The 14,627-nt window shown below is 42.5% G+C and overlaps 1 protein-coding gene across 1 annotated transcript in view; it reads left to right on the top strand.

Annotated features, from left to right (window-relative positions):
* ERCC4 (ERCC excision repair 4, endonuclease catalytic subunit) overlaps positions 1 to 14,627 on the top strand; it is a 32,271-nt gene that overhangs the window by 15,685 nt on the left and 1,959 nt on the right. Inside the window, exons 7-10 of the mRNA XM_061208618.1 lie at positions 270 to 380; positions 3,300 to 3,897; positions 5,673 to 5,765; positions 12,417 to 12,529. Of these exons, the coding sequence (XP_061064601.1) occupies positions 270 to 380; positions 3,300 to 3,897; positions 5,673 to 5,765; positions 12,417 to 12,529 (915 nt within the window). The remainder of the gene's footprint in view (positions 1 to 269; positions 381 to 3,299; positions 3,898 to 5,672; positions 5,766 to 12,416; positions 12,530 to 14,627) is intronic.

Here is a 14,627-nt window from a genome sequence, read left to right on the forward strand (position 1 = left end):
ATAATCATCTCTTATTAGTGACAACGCATATCACTTTCTCTCAAGGCATTATGGAACCTGTGTTAATGTTGGTTTGAAGTGTCTTCATTTAGACCATAAGGAGACCTTTCTCAAAGAAGCAGATTCTATCTATAGAGTATTATGAAGGAAGCGCAAAGGAGTGGGTTTATGGAATGATGCCTGTGTTATCTGTTGTTTTAAAAGCCTTTGGAATACTTTATGGATAAATATTATCACATAGAGTGAGGTTGTCTTTTATTTCTATACAGAAACAAGAAAGGAACTGGTCCTAGAAAGCAACCCAAAATGGGAAGCACTCTCGGAAGTATTGAAAGAAATTGAGGCAGAGAATAAGGAGAGTGAAGCCCTTGGTGGTCCAGGTAGGAAAAAAGGAGATGATGATATTTGCGTTCAGAATCTAGCAAATGAGTCTTTTTGATTAGCTCTTTGCAAATAATTTATACTATTATCTTCTTTATCAAATGTAGAAGAGTAAGTGCCACATGAACACTGAAGTCTTAGTGACAAGTGCCTGTCTGTTCATTTGATGTGATTTTCTCCAGGTTGAATCATTGTATATTCATGAAAGCAGGTTGTTTCACTGGTTGGGTTCTCAGGACTTCTATTTAAAGATGCAACTAATCAACTATTATATATAGAATGGATAAAAACAACAAGGTCCTACTGTATAGCACAGGGAACTATGTTCAATATCCTGTGATAAACCGTAATGGAAAAGAATATAAAAAAGAATGTGTGTGTGTGTATAACTGAATCACTTTGCTGTACAGCAGAAATTCACACAACATTGTAAATCAACTATACTTCAATTAAAAAAAAAAAAGATGCAGCAAAATCTCTACATATATATTTACCAGGCTTTAAATCTGGAATCCTCCAGGAGAAAGCTAATGGGCTTAAGTTTTAGGTTCTTAGCAAGTGTCTTTTCAAAGAAGCCTCAACTGTATTTTGGAATGACATTGACCTAGTGCTAAAAAAATTTCAAGTTTTAGGGCTACTCTCTTCAAACAAGTATACTAGTAGACTGAACCTGAACTGTAGACTGAACCTGAATTAAGTTTTAAAAATAAAACCAGATAGAAAATAAAACTAAATTTTAAAAAGTATCTATTGAGGGGAGTATGTGGCACATATACACAGTGGAGTGTCGCTCAGCCACGGGAGGAGACGCAGTTGAGCTGTTTGTGGTGGGTGGACGGCCCTGGGGTCTGTCGTGTGGGTGAAGTGGGTCGGAGGGAGAGGAGCAGGTGCCGTGTGCTGGTGCACGTGTGTGGAACATAGAAAAAAGAAAGAAAAAGGGGCGGCTCTGAGGAAGCTAGGGGCAGGACAGGAGTGGAGACGCAGGCGTGGAGAGTGGACTTGGGGACACGGGGAGGGGGAGGGGTGGGCTGGGACGAGGTGAGAGAGTGGCACTGACATGTATACACACTACCAAGTATAGGATGGATAGCTGGTGGGAGGTGGCCGCACAGTGCGGGGAATCGGCTCAGTGCTTTGTGACCACCTGGAGGGAGGGGTGGGATGGGGAGGGTGGGGGGGAGGCGCAGGAGGGAGGGGATGTGGGGATGTGTGTGTGTGTGTGTGGCTGATTCACTTTACTGTGGAGCAGAAACTGACACACCATTGTGGGGCAATTGTGCTCCAGTGAAGATGTTAAAAAAAAAAAAAAAAAAAAAAAAATCAATCGGGCTTCCCTGGTGGCGCAGTGGTTGAGAATCTGCCTGCCAATGCAGGGGACACGGGTTTGAGCCCTGGTCTGGGAAGATCCCACATGCCGCAGAGCGACTAGACCCGTGAGCCACAGTTGCTGAGCGTGCGCGTCTGGAGCCTGTGCTCCGCAATAAGAGAGGGCGCGATAGTGAGAGGCCCGTGGACCGCGATGAAGAGTGGCCCCCACTTGCCGCAACTAGAGAAAGCCCTCGCACAGAAACGAGGACCCAATACAGCCATAAATAAATAAATAAATAAATATTGAGACTTTGAACTCCTTTAAAGCAATAAAGGCAAGCACATAATCCTTATATGAGTAATTATGCTGTGATATTATCCCAGAACTTATGGTGCTGTGATTTAAGACCCAAAGTCATACATGCGCACTTAGAAAAAAAGCATAAAGAATAAAGAAGGGGAAAAAATTACATCTAGCAGCCACTGTTAACATTGGCATATTTCCTTCCTGGTTTTCTTTTGTGTATTTTCTGTTTCACATTGTTAAAGTTATAGTGTAGATATAATTTCTGGATATAGAATTAATGAGCCAAATGATACTGACATTTTTAAAGTTCTCAAGACATATTACCCCATTGATTTATAGAAAGCTTTTATCAATTTTCATTTCTTTTGGAAGTATAAGAGCTTATCTTTTTTCACCCAGCTAGCAATGACTGGCAATTCTGTATATATTTGTGTGTATATCTACATATATTACATATGTATAACAATTTTATTCATTTGATCAGAGAAAAATGTTATCTTGTTTCAAATTTTGATGCTTGGGGAGCTCAGTTTTTTCTCAGATGCATTTCTTCTTTTGTGAATTGTCTTAGTTTCCTTTGCTGGTTTAGAGTGTGTCCTCAGTTTGTATCAGATTTTTATATATTAAAGATATTAACATTTATCATAGTTGCATAAAGTTGATTTTTTGTCTTTAGCTTTTTTTTTTTTTTAGGCAAGAAGTGGTTTTATTTAGAGATGCACATTCCATAGACAAAATGTGGTCCGTCTCAAAAGGCTTGGGAGCAGCCTGTCTTTAGCTTTTTTAATGCAGTTTTTTATTCTCATAGAGTCAGTCAATTGATTGATCAATTGATATCTTCTCACAGATATCAATCTTTTCTGAGATTTCTTCCATTGCTTGTAAGCCTGGAAAATCATCCTCATGGAGAGATGGAGAATAGTCATCTTTTTTTTCATGATGTATCATTTAACATTTGACTGTGTAATCCATTTGGAATTTATTTTGGTATTTCCAGATCTATATCCAGATCCTCTGGAAAATTATTAATTAAAAAGAGCTTCTTTAAAGCCTCCATTATACCACAGCTATACTTCCGTAAGACACTAAATATTTCTGGCTTCACCTTTACCCAGAAGATTTAAGTAATCCTGCCAGAGAGGCGAAAGCCTTTGATAAGCATCCGAGACCCTTTTTAAACAACTTGTAAAGTATCTTTAGCGCCAAGGGGTGAGCTGTGTCTCTGTGGGGGAAGGGACGAGGGGGCGCGTGGGGTAGGGCGACAAGTGAGGTAATCAGGACATAACGCTGTTTCTAATTTTAGGACACGTTCTCATTTGCGCAAGTGATGACAGGACCTGTTCCCAGCTGCGAGAGTACATCGCTGTCGGAGCAGAGGCCTTCTTGTTGAGGCTCTACAGGAAAACCTTTGAGAAGGACAGCAAAGCCGAAGACGTGTGGATGAGGTTTAGGAAGGAGGATGGCTCAAAGAGAATTATGAAATCCATCAAAAGGCCCAAAGGCGTCCGAAACAAAGACAGGGCTTCTGCCAAAGAGAGGGCTCTCAAAAAGAAGAAACCAAGGCTGACTTTAACTCAGATGATGGAACAATCTGAAGAACTGGAGGAGGAGGGGGCTGTCGAGGAGGGCTGTCCGAGAGACCTAAGCAGTAGCCCCGAAAGCTGCTTAGAAGAAATTAAGCACGAGGAGTTTGATTTAAACGTGTCCTCTGATGCCGCGTACGGAATCATGAAAGACCCCCTCACCATTATCCACCCACTCCTGGGCTGCAGTGACCCCTACGCTCTGACACGGGTGCTCCACGAGGTGGAGCCAAGATACGTGGTCCTGTACGACGCAGAGCTGACCTTCGTGCGTCAGCTTGAAATTTACAGGGCAAGTCGGCCCGGGAAACCCCTGAGGCAAGTTGTAAGGAATATGAACTGCGATCTCATGGGCTTCAATTTCACAGTTCTTTAGGATTTAGCACAGATAGACCAGTTGCCCATGGGCTTTCTTATCTTTAATGTTACATTGTTACGATGTTGGTTGAGTTTGTGAAACCTTACTTGGCATTCTGATCAGTCTGGGAAGTACCAGTCTGGAAAGTACGCATGGGAAGGAGGTCGAATGTTGTAGTGGATCCAGGAATCTGAGGGAATGCCCCCCTTCTTGTTACTTGCTCTTCTGCTGTTCTGTGCCATATTCTTTATGCATCGGTTGTAGCCTATGGGGCACCGTCTCTGAACAAGCCTAGGAAATTTACAATATCCTAACTTCTACCAAATGTTAATATAATTATGACTCAGCTAAATTTCATAATTCTAAAACATCTTTCTTGTAAATCTGAAAAAGTGACTCTAAGTTACAGCCACATAAAACTAAAGTATTTGGGGAATTATTGTACCACGTTTTCTTGAGTTTCAAGAAATATCAGATGAGAAAATGATGCCTCCCAAAGAATATAGTGTTCTGGCTCTCCAATTATCTGAGGGAAATAAACGGCAAAGTTAATGTCCTGAACTCAGCCTGAACCAAAAGCAGAGCCAAAAAAACCTTTCTAGCCAGTTTAACGAATGCAACCTTTCAGAGTAGAGGTGAATGGAGGAGGTGGACCAGAAATAACGCAGGATAAAGAGATGAGACAAAGCTGGAGAAATAATTATAGGCTGATAAATTTTTCATACTTTGCTGTTGATCAACATTGGAGATAGCTTGTGTGCACAAAAGTTCTCTGTTGCCTGAATGTGGAATAGTGTGATATTTAGAAACAAAAGGTCAGAACCAGAAGGGACCTCAGAGTTCAACCACTTGATCCATCAATGGGAAACTGAGGCCCAGAAATGGTGAATGACTTGCCCTTGGCCACATGATACATTCGTGGAAGAGCTCAGGTCTCTGGACTCATTGGCCAATGGTTTTTTCCCTGCCCGCCCTTCAAAGAAATATAAACTAGGAAAATGAAGACCAAAAGAAAAATCGAGGGCTAAAAAGGGAAAATGTCTCTGATAGAAGGTGAAGAAAAGGGGCAGAGGAGGTGCTTCATTCAGCTTCTTAGCAACCAACAAGATAGGAAAGCTGGCCTTTTCTAAGAGAAAAGAATATGTCATATTATTTCTTGAGGAGCTTGATATAATCCATGTCTTCTCTGTCTGTGTGTTTATATAAAATGTGTGATGACTCAGTTTTGTTAAGACATGAATAAAAAGGAACTGAGAAATTACTTGTGAAGATAAAGGTCATATAGATTTCATTTGTTTATTTTTCACTAACATGAACTTTCATAAGCTGGCCTTTATAACCACCATCCAACTTTTTAAACGATTGTTTGGCAGAGATGCAAAGAAAAAAATTGAAAAAAGAGAAGCCGCTAAGGTTGTGTTTTCTGATTTGTTTATAGTTATGAGGAAAGAATTATTCTATCCCTCTTTATTATATTTCAGTGTTTACCTAAACTCTGTTCCTCCTTTTGATGAAAGAAGAAGAAAAAAATAACCCATGTGGTAATGAGACCTTTAACAGGTGGGGTTTAGGCTGCTTAATTTTAGTAAGTGTGTGATTAATGGAACCTTTTCTTCTCAGTCAAATATTTATTAGTTGAACACTCTAGGTTACTGATTTCAAATGCCATGCTCTTCCTTCCAGGGATTAAAAATTATGTGTTTGCAGCCTAAAAGAGTTCTGTCTTAACTTGCAGGGTTTACTTTCTTATATACGGAGGTTCAACCGAGGAACAACGCTATCTCACTGCTTTGCGGAAAGAAAAGGAAGCTTTTGAAAAACTCATAAGGTAAATACGTAGAAGATCAGTATGAAGGAATCAAAGGCCTTTGAAGATCCAGAGGCTTCTCTGAGTGGGGGAATATCTACTAGCCCTCAGGAAAGATGGAGAGAGGAAGCTGCTGGGGAGGGTCACATCAAGATACACCTGTAGTCTGATTCACTCCAGGGTTTATATACATCAACACACATTTCCTTTTCTCTTCCCCTGCTTCTCCACCATCTCCAGTTGCTTTTCAGGGGTTTAATAGAATATTAGAAATGTGAAGAAAACTGCTTTTATGTTTATAAAGAAATATAACATAAAACACCAGCAATAGAACTGAAACACTCTCTCCCCCTCCCCCATGTACAAGATTTCTCCCTTCCCTTGGAATCATGATTTTTTTTTTTCCCTTGTAAAATTTCCATTGTCCATGGGTGGGTGACTGCTTTACTGTTTACTGGGAAATATTTTTATGACCTGGTCAGTTCAAATCAATAGAATCACTCTGGGAAAATGTTATTTTAAAGGTGTGACATTGGTCTGAACAGATGTGTGTTTTTTGAGAATGAGTAGCCTTTAATGTTCCAAATCCAAATAGAAAAAGCTTTTGGTTTAACATAAGGAAAATGTTTCTAATTGAGATATTCACAAACTACATGGCTACCTCTTATTCCTGCAAGCATTTGAGAAATCTAATAGCCTCCCCCAAGGGGTGTCATCAAGGAAATGGCAGCTTGGTGAGAGAAGATGGATCAGATGCTCTCTAAGGAGCCCCAGAAGCCAGGGCAGGGGCTGGACAGGGCATCCTTGATCTGAGCCAGAGAAAAGGCTAGACCGGAGGAGACCATGGCCTGGCCTGGCAGTGACTGGGCCAGACCAGTCTTTCAAGCCTCAGACGTTGGCAACATATCAGTGACAGCGAGAGGGCAGAAATCATTTTTAGTGGCAGTTAGCCAGCCAGGACCTAGACAGGATTTCAAAATGGACAGCCATCCTTCAACACTGGCTGTGGGCTCTCAGTATATGCTTAAAATATGCAGATACCCCAGTTCATCCAGGGCATGCGTTCCCAGAAACAGGAGTGCTTACTGAATCAGTGTCATTGAGTCCCTTTGAAGAAACTCAGCACGGTTCGTGGGCAGTTTCTTCCCTTCCTATCTTCTGTGATTGTGGCATGCCTTAGCCATGGATTCTTACAGCTATTAGTCCTACAATTATTGGTCAGTCCTTTCAGCTTATGAAAATACGTATATTTTTATTTTCAATTTTGATTGAAGCATAGTTGATTTACAATGTGTTAATTTCTGCTGTACACAAAGTGATTCAGTTATACATATATGTACATTCTTTTTCATATTCTTTTCTATTATGGTTTATCACAGGATATTGAATATAGTTCCCTGTGCTATACAGTAGGACTTTGTTGTTTATCCATCCTATATATATACTAGTTTGCATCTGCTAATCCCAAATTCCCCATCCTTCCCTCCCCTAGCCCCCTCCCCTTTGTGAAGTCTGTTCTCTATGTCTGCGAATCTGTTTGCATTTCATAGATATGTATTTTCTATTAATGTGCTCTGTGGGATAGTTTATATATGTGTACATATGCTTTTTGAAAAAGTATTCCAGAAAGTGTTATAACAAACCAGGTATTAATGCAGACTACCTCTTCTTGTCTAGAGCTTTTAGCGCCTCTCTGTGTCTCCTAGACCTTCATCTCCCAAGACTCAAACAGTCAACAGATATTTCTTGAGCATCTATTATGAGCCAACCCCTGTGCTAATGTTAAAGTGCTGGAGTCACAGTGGTGCAGAAAAAGGCTCTGTCCTGCCTCCTAGAGCTTATCCCCTAGTGGAAAAGACAAACATTGAATGATTATGAATAATATCATAAACAGACATGGGCAGAGGGCGGCGGGCTGCAAAGGTAAAAGAAAAGGGTATCCTACGAGAGTCTGTCAAAGAGATCTGACCCAGTGTGGGATGTCAGGGACGGCGTCACTGAAGGAATGACCTTTAAGCTGACCCGTGGAGCATGTGTGCTGGTTGCTAAGTGGACGAAGTGGGCCGGGGTTTCTGTTGAACGAGGGTGTGTGTGAAAGCTCAGAGGTGCACAAGGCCTGTTAAGGATTTAGAACTTGACTCTGTAGCCAGTAAGACAGCACTGAAGAGTTCTAATTAGGAAAGTGACATAGAGTATTTTTTAAAGGCTCTCGCTGGCATCAAACTGAGGAATGGATGGAGCAGGGAAGGAGTCAGGAAAGCTGTTGCAATTGTCTGATAAGAACCGGTGGCAGCCAAGATTAGGTTGATGGAGGGAAGGGGACAGATTTAAGAGATATCGAGGAAATGGCATCAAAGAATTGGTGCGGCTGGATGTGGGCCGGTACCTCCTAATTGCTCCTTCACTCTTTTTAAAATATCCTTTGCCTAAGGCTTCTCTGATTAAAGTAACTGTCTCTAAATCACAAATGAGCCCATGGAGCTAAAATATTCAGAGTAGGTTGTTGGTATTCATGTTGAGGGTCCCCAAGACCACCCTCAGGCTCAGTGATTCACCAGAAGGACCCACAGGAGTCAGAAAAACTGGTATTCTCACAGTTATGGTTTATTACAGGGAAAAGGACACAGAGTAAAATCAGTAAAGGGAAAGAACACACGGGGCCAAGTCCAGGAAAATCCAGCATAAGCTGCCGAGTGTCCTCTGCCCATGAAGTCGCAGGAACGTGCTTAATTCTCCCAGTGGCAGCGTGTGACAGCACACGCTCAGTGTCGTCCACAGGAAAGCTTACCCAAGACTTGGGGTCCAGCGTTTTTATTGGGAGTCAGTCATATAGACATAGTACTCAAGTGACAGACTCCAGCTCCCTGGAGCAAAAACAGGTATTCACTAGAAATCACACTGTTGGCATAAACCATCTGATCACACTGGTGCCGTGTGGCCCCAGGCATATAAAAACCCTCTTATCAGACGTTGTGTTCCAAGAGCTCAGACCTCAACTCCCAGAAGCTGGCCAAGGGCTTCTGGGAAGACAAGCTGAGGAGACAGGCCTTTCTTGGGAATGTGCAGGGTTTGAGCAGCCCAGGCCTGCTCCCTTAACCCCTTCCTGCACAGTGTTGTAGCCAAGGGGGGCCTGGTAGGCTCTGAGTAGGTGAGTTTTTATGCTCCAGGCCTCCTTCCCGTGACTGCCTCTTCTCCAGTGCATCAGAACCTGGCCTAGAAAAGGAGTGGATTGTAGCCAGGTATCGGGGACCACATGCCATTCCCGGCTTATACAAGTGATTTTACACTCGAAGGGCTCAGTGTCAAGGCTCGGGTAAGCCTGACGCGTACTGGAAACTTCACTCAGCAGAACCGGGGGTACGGACTTTCTCCTATGTTTCAGTCTCTACAGTAATTTCCATACCAGGTTTTGATGTCATTTTATCTATGGTCTGGCATAATTTTATAAACTCTCAGTGGTGATTGTCTACTTATTATGTTAGATCTTCCCATATTACACAGATAGTTATGCCGTTCAGAATCTTAAGATATTTACTTTCCCAGAAAACTTGGGGAATTTGAGAAGTGTTTGTTTTGAAAAGCAAAATATATGTGAGGTGCATGGCTGAAAGAGCATTTGCACTAAGCCTGGACTTAGAGAAAAATTTAATGTGAGACCGAGGGAATGTGCTTTTGCCAGGACCTCCATGAGTGATGTTGTAAGGACAAAAGCAATGCTACTATTTAAAATAACCAGAGAGGAATGAATCAGGCGAACTGGCAGTGAAAGGACTGTGTGACTGGACCGGAGATCAGTAGGTTACAGATGTCAAGTAAAGAGAAAGAAGGTTACACTTGTAAGTATTGCTAATAAAATGCTCCCTGCGTCAAAAAATTCGTAACAACATTCTGAGTATACATAGTTTTGGAGAGGTCACCACTTTTCAAAGAAAAGGATTATTAGCTTATTTGAAATTTTACAGTTAGAAAATATGATCACAGAATGGGTTAGCGTGAGGGCTTGAATAAACGCCCATTTGAAGAGACTTTAGTCCAGTGTCTCCTCCCTGTGTTGTCACGTTGTACAAGCTATTCAAATATCACTGAAGACGTTAAGGCAAAATTAAGAAACCACAGTACTTTAAGTGGAAATAGGGACCTGAATTGTTTATTATTTTGTGTCTATCACATAGAGTAACTTGAAAAATTATGCAAATGTTGAAAGCAAGAGACTGAATATAAGTATGGCAAATTTCTGTTAAACTAATTTGAGTTACTGATTAGGAAGACTTACTATTTTCTTTACAACCCTGGTTTCATTTCAGGAGTATATTTTTTTCTCAGATTCAATTTGCAGTTATAACATTTCATAGTAAACTAGCTGTTTTTTAACAGTATTAACTGAAACAGTTGTGGAATCATTTGAAAGAAAATCTTCTGTTTTTTAGCATAATTGTGGATAATTAGGGGATGAGGTTACTACATTGTAAGAAAAGTACGGTTATAATAACAGCTGACATTTATATAGTGCTTCCTGTGTGCCACGCACTCTTCTGAGTGCCTTACGTATATTATGTGGTCCTTGTAACAGTCTCTTTGAGGTTAGATTTTAGTATCATCCCCATTTTACAGACGAAATTGAGGGACAGAGCCATTAAACAACTTGCCTGAAGTCACACAGCCAGTAAGTGGTTTCAAATTCACGAAACATGGGTCCAGGGTCTGCCTTCTAACTCACTGTGCTCTACAGCCACAATTACAAATTAATCAGGAAATGAGGATGCCCTCACGTGTGATAGCTTAGCCAGTAAGGTAAATGGAGATAAAGAGGAAAAAAAAATCCCCCATGTTGATCCCAAATATTAAAGAAAAAGAAATTTAAGAGCAGTAAGTTTTTTGAACGGTTTGCCCCTTGCCCCCAGCTGGAGTCTAGTAGGTGTAACGGGGCAGTAATGAGTGGCTGCCAGAGCCATTGTCACTGCAAAGAATCCTTCATCAGCAACACTTGACACCGGTACTGAGAATGACGAGGGAGCACGGAACTGGAACTATTGCCTGCCTCCTTGTGATCTATTCATAAAATGTTATACTGATAATAACTTTGCATTTGTATATTGTTTCAAATAGTAAAGAATTTAAACTTGGAGTTTCTGTTCTCTGGTGGAATCTCTTCGTGGTGCCCTGCCCTAAAACATCACATATCCAGAGTGGTTGGGGAATTGCTCCATCTGATTTTATTTCCTTTCATTGGAAAATCCTTTTTGTTTGAGCCCTTGTTGAAATCGTTAGTTGCTGATGAAGATTCCTCTTGTTTCACCTTCCCCGGCCTCTTTTATTGCAGTCAGTCAGTTCCACGGTTTTCACGTTGCCGTGAAACTCAGTTGCAAGCCCAGCGAGGGCAGAGACCCAACCTTATACATCTTTTCTGTCAGCCTGGCACAGAGGAACACACAGGGCTTGCTCTTTCCTGAACTGATTATAACATCCTTTACTGGTTTTGAAAAATAAGACTATGGCAAACCTGGCTTACTCTTCCCGTGGTTATTGAGGATCTTGCCATGATTCTGGTTCCTGATTACAAATCTGAGTTAGGATTGTACAGGCTTGTCAATCTACCGGGTTTAAGATACTGAGCTTCCTTGAAGACAGGAATTATCGGGTAACCATATTTGTATCCAAAATAGCTCGCACAGCATGTGGGAGCCCTCTGTAAATGTTTTAAGTAAACGCACAAGTGAGTGAATTGATGCTGCTCTACTGCATAACCTGAGATGTTGATTTTTTTGTTTAAATCTTTTGTTGGAAATTTGCTTTCTAATATTAATCTTGATTTTCCTTTAAAACCAAGGGTGTTTAATGGGGCCTCCCACCTGGAGTTTTTTAAATCAAAGCTTAACCATGTATTGTTTTCATTTCTTTAATCATTGATTTTTAAAATTATTTATTTATTTTGGCTGCGTTGGGTCTTCGTTGCTGTGCATGGGCTTTCTCTAGTTGTGGCGAGCGGGAGCTACTCTTTGTTGCGGTGCGCGGGCTTCTCATTGAGGTGGCTTCTCTTGTGGAGCACGGGCTCTAGGCGCATGGGCTTCAGTAGTTGTGGCACATGGGCTCAGTAGTTGTGGCTCACAGGCTCTAGAGCACAGGCTCAGTCGTTGTGGTGCACAGGCTTAGTTGCTCCGCGGCACGTGGGATCTTCCTGCACCAGGGCTCAAACCCTTGTCCCCTGCATTGGCAGGCAGATTCTTAACCACTGCGCCACCAGGGAAGTCCCTAATCATTGATTTTTAACGATCCTATTTATGATTACTCTGAAAATATTGGGATATAAACTATCTGAATCCTTTTCAATGTTCAGTAACACATTTAGCACGTTTTTATAGAAAGTCTCAATAATCTCTCTGTGGCATTTTTCACATGCTTCTTTCATGCCACAAAGTGTTTAGAGGACATACAGAATAGAAAATAACTAACAGTATTTTTTAACTCTGGAAGATGAGCAGGAGTACGCAACCAAGAAACTCTTTCTGCTTCCTTTACACATCACTTGACTGTGCATATTTACTTCTGATGTTTCCTGTATTCTCTTTTACTGCTACAGTTATGTAGATCATTTTGTATAATTTACAAAAGATTAAAACCTGGAATTTTGAAATTAGCTCAGAAATGTTGAAGATGTTTTTCTCCCACCCCCAGGGAAAAGGCTAGCATGGTTGTCCCTGAAGAAAGAGAAGGAAGAGACGAAACGAACCTCGACCTCGTAAGAGGCTGTGTATCTGCAGGTGCTCCCACCGACACACGCAAAGCCGGTGAGTCCTGCCCTTTGCCGAACACTCCTGCTGCCTGTGCAGGAGGCTGTGAGGTTCCAGAGTTTCTCTGCAGAAGCTTGGTTTTTCTCAGTAAGCTCTTAAACGTGCGTGTCTTCTCCCATACCCTGGTCTCAGCTGGCCGTTTACTAGCCACGTGTCCTTCCTGGATCTCGGGCTCCTCTCCTGTAAGATAAGTGGGGTTGTGATCTATGCATCGGCATTGGAAATCAGTTACACTCGCGCACTGGTTGAGATTCAGAGTGTACTTTTGCCAAGAAACTTTTGTAAATGGTGATTAGGTTCTTACCTTTACCTGAAGAGGCCAGTTTGCCCATAGATAAAGAGTCAGGATTGTTTGGGGTGCGTTCCCACTTCCCTATCTGTGTTTGTTGGTTGCTTCTTGGCGCTTTTCCAGATCCCAGGTGTGTGGTACTCTCACTGCCATGCAGCATCCCAGCAGTGGCTTCCACCAAGACCTGCTGGATGCCACGTGCACCATGGTCCAGGGTTAGCCATGTCCCACGCCCCAGGCCCCGTTTCCCCATGTCAGCAGCTGCTTTCAGCCAAGAGGTGTGGGAAAAACAATGCAGTTGAGCCCTTTTCTCCTTTGGTGGGGTCCAGCGCAGTTAAAGCAGTGGGTCTCAGAATTTAGCGTACTTAAGAATAACCTCTGATGCTTGTTAAAACTGTGGATTCACGGACCCCAGTCCATAGAAATTCCAAATCAATAGATCTGAAATGGGGTCAGCGTCTGATGGACGTGGTCCTTGGACCATACTTTGGGAAACACTGCCTCAGGGTATCTTTTGAAGAAGATTCTTATTAACTCAAATAGGTTGGGGACATGTCATGCAGAACAACAGGATGTCAGGTAATATGAATAAGGTAGTTTGGAGCAAGTAGGTACCACACAGAAAGCTGTTCACAGAAATCTGCCCTTTCGAGTTCAGTCCTCTAAGCGCTTGTGTTAGCTTTCCTTTGCTGCTGTAACAAATTGCCACAAACTTAGTGTCTGGAAACAACACACATTTATTATCTAACAATTATTATTTTACAATCCAAAGTCCAAATGGGTTTCACTGAGCTCAAATGAAGGTGTGTGCAGGGCTGCGATCCCCCTGGAGGCTGCAGGGGAGAATCCCTTCCTCTTCCAGGTTATCCAGGCTGCCTGCATCCCTTGGCCCATGGCTCCTTCCTCCCACTTCAAGGTCAGCAGCTCCAGCTCTGAGCTTCCTGCTTCCCTCTTTCATTATAAGGACCCTTGGGCCTACCTGGACAATCCAGAATAATCTCCCAATCTTGAGATCCTTAATTTAATCACATTTCCAAAGTCACCTTTGCCGTGTAAAGTAACATATTGACAGGTTTCAGGGATTAGGACATGGACATCATCAGGGGGCCACTATTCTGCCTACAACAGCACTTTTGAGTCCTTCAACCAGCAGCGTTGGCATCACCTGGGAGCCTGTTAGAAATGCAGAGTCTTTGACCCTATTCCAGACCTACAGAAACAGTAGGTACTTTAACTCCATCCCAGGTGATTCATATGCACGTTAGTGGGAGAAGCTCTGTGCTCTTGTTTTTCCCAGCTTCTCCCATTTTCCCATCTCTGGACTCATTGATACAAGCACTAAAAGCTCCAAATTTTTTCACAGCAGTCCACAAGGCAGTTTATTCAGAGAACATTTCTAAGCATCTACTATGTCCTAGGAATTGGGACGACGATGATCAGTAAAATGTGGTCAGTGCAACAGTGAGGGACCGTAAAGCAGGGGTCCCCAACCCCTGGGCCACGGACCGATACTGGTCTGCAGCCTGTTAGGAACCGGGCCGTCCAGCAGGAGGTGAGCAGCAGGTGAGTGGAGCTTCATCTGCCGCTCCCCATGGCTCCCCGTGGCTCACATCACCGCCTGAGCCATCCCCCCGCACACCCACACACCCCACCCCCGTCCGTGGAAAAACTGTCTTCCACGAAACCAGTCCCTGGTGCCAGAAAGGTTGAGGACTGCTGCCATAGAGGAACCACAGAGGGAAGATGATGGCAAGTGCTGGTATTTGTGAATTCTAAGTAAGGAAGTACCAAGAGACCCCAATTTCC

Source organism: Eubalaena glacialis, chromosome 13, assembly GCF_028564815.1.
Source record: "Eubalaena glacialis isolate mEubGla1 chromosome 13, mEubGla1.1.hap2.+ XY, whole genome shotgun sequence".
Classification (NCBI taxonomy): domain Eukaryota; kingdom Metazoa; phylum Chordata; class Mammalia; order Artiodactyla; family Balaenidae; genus Eubalaena; species Eubalaena glacialis.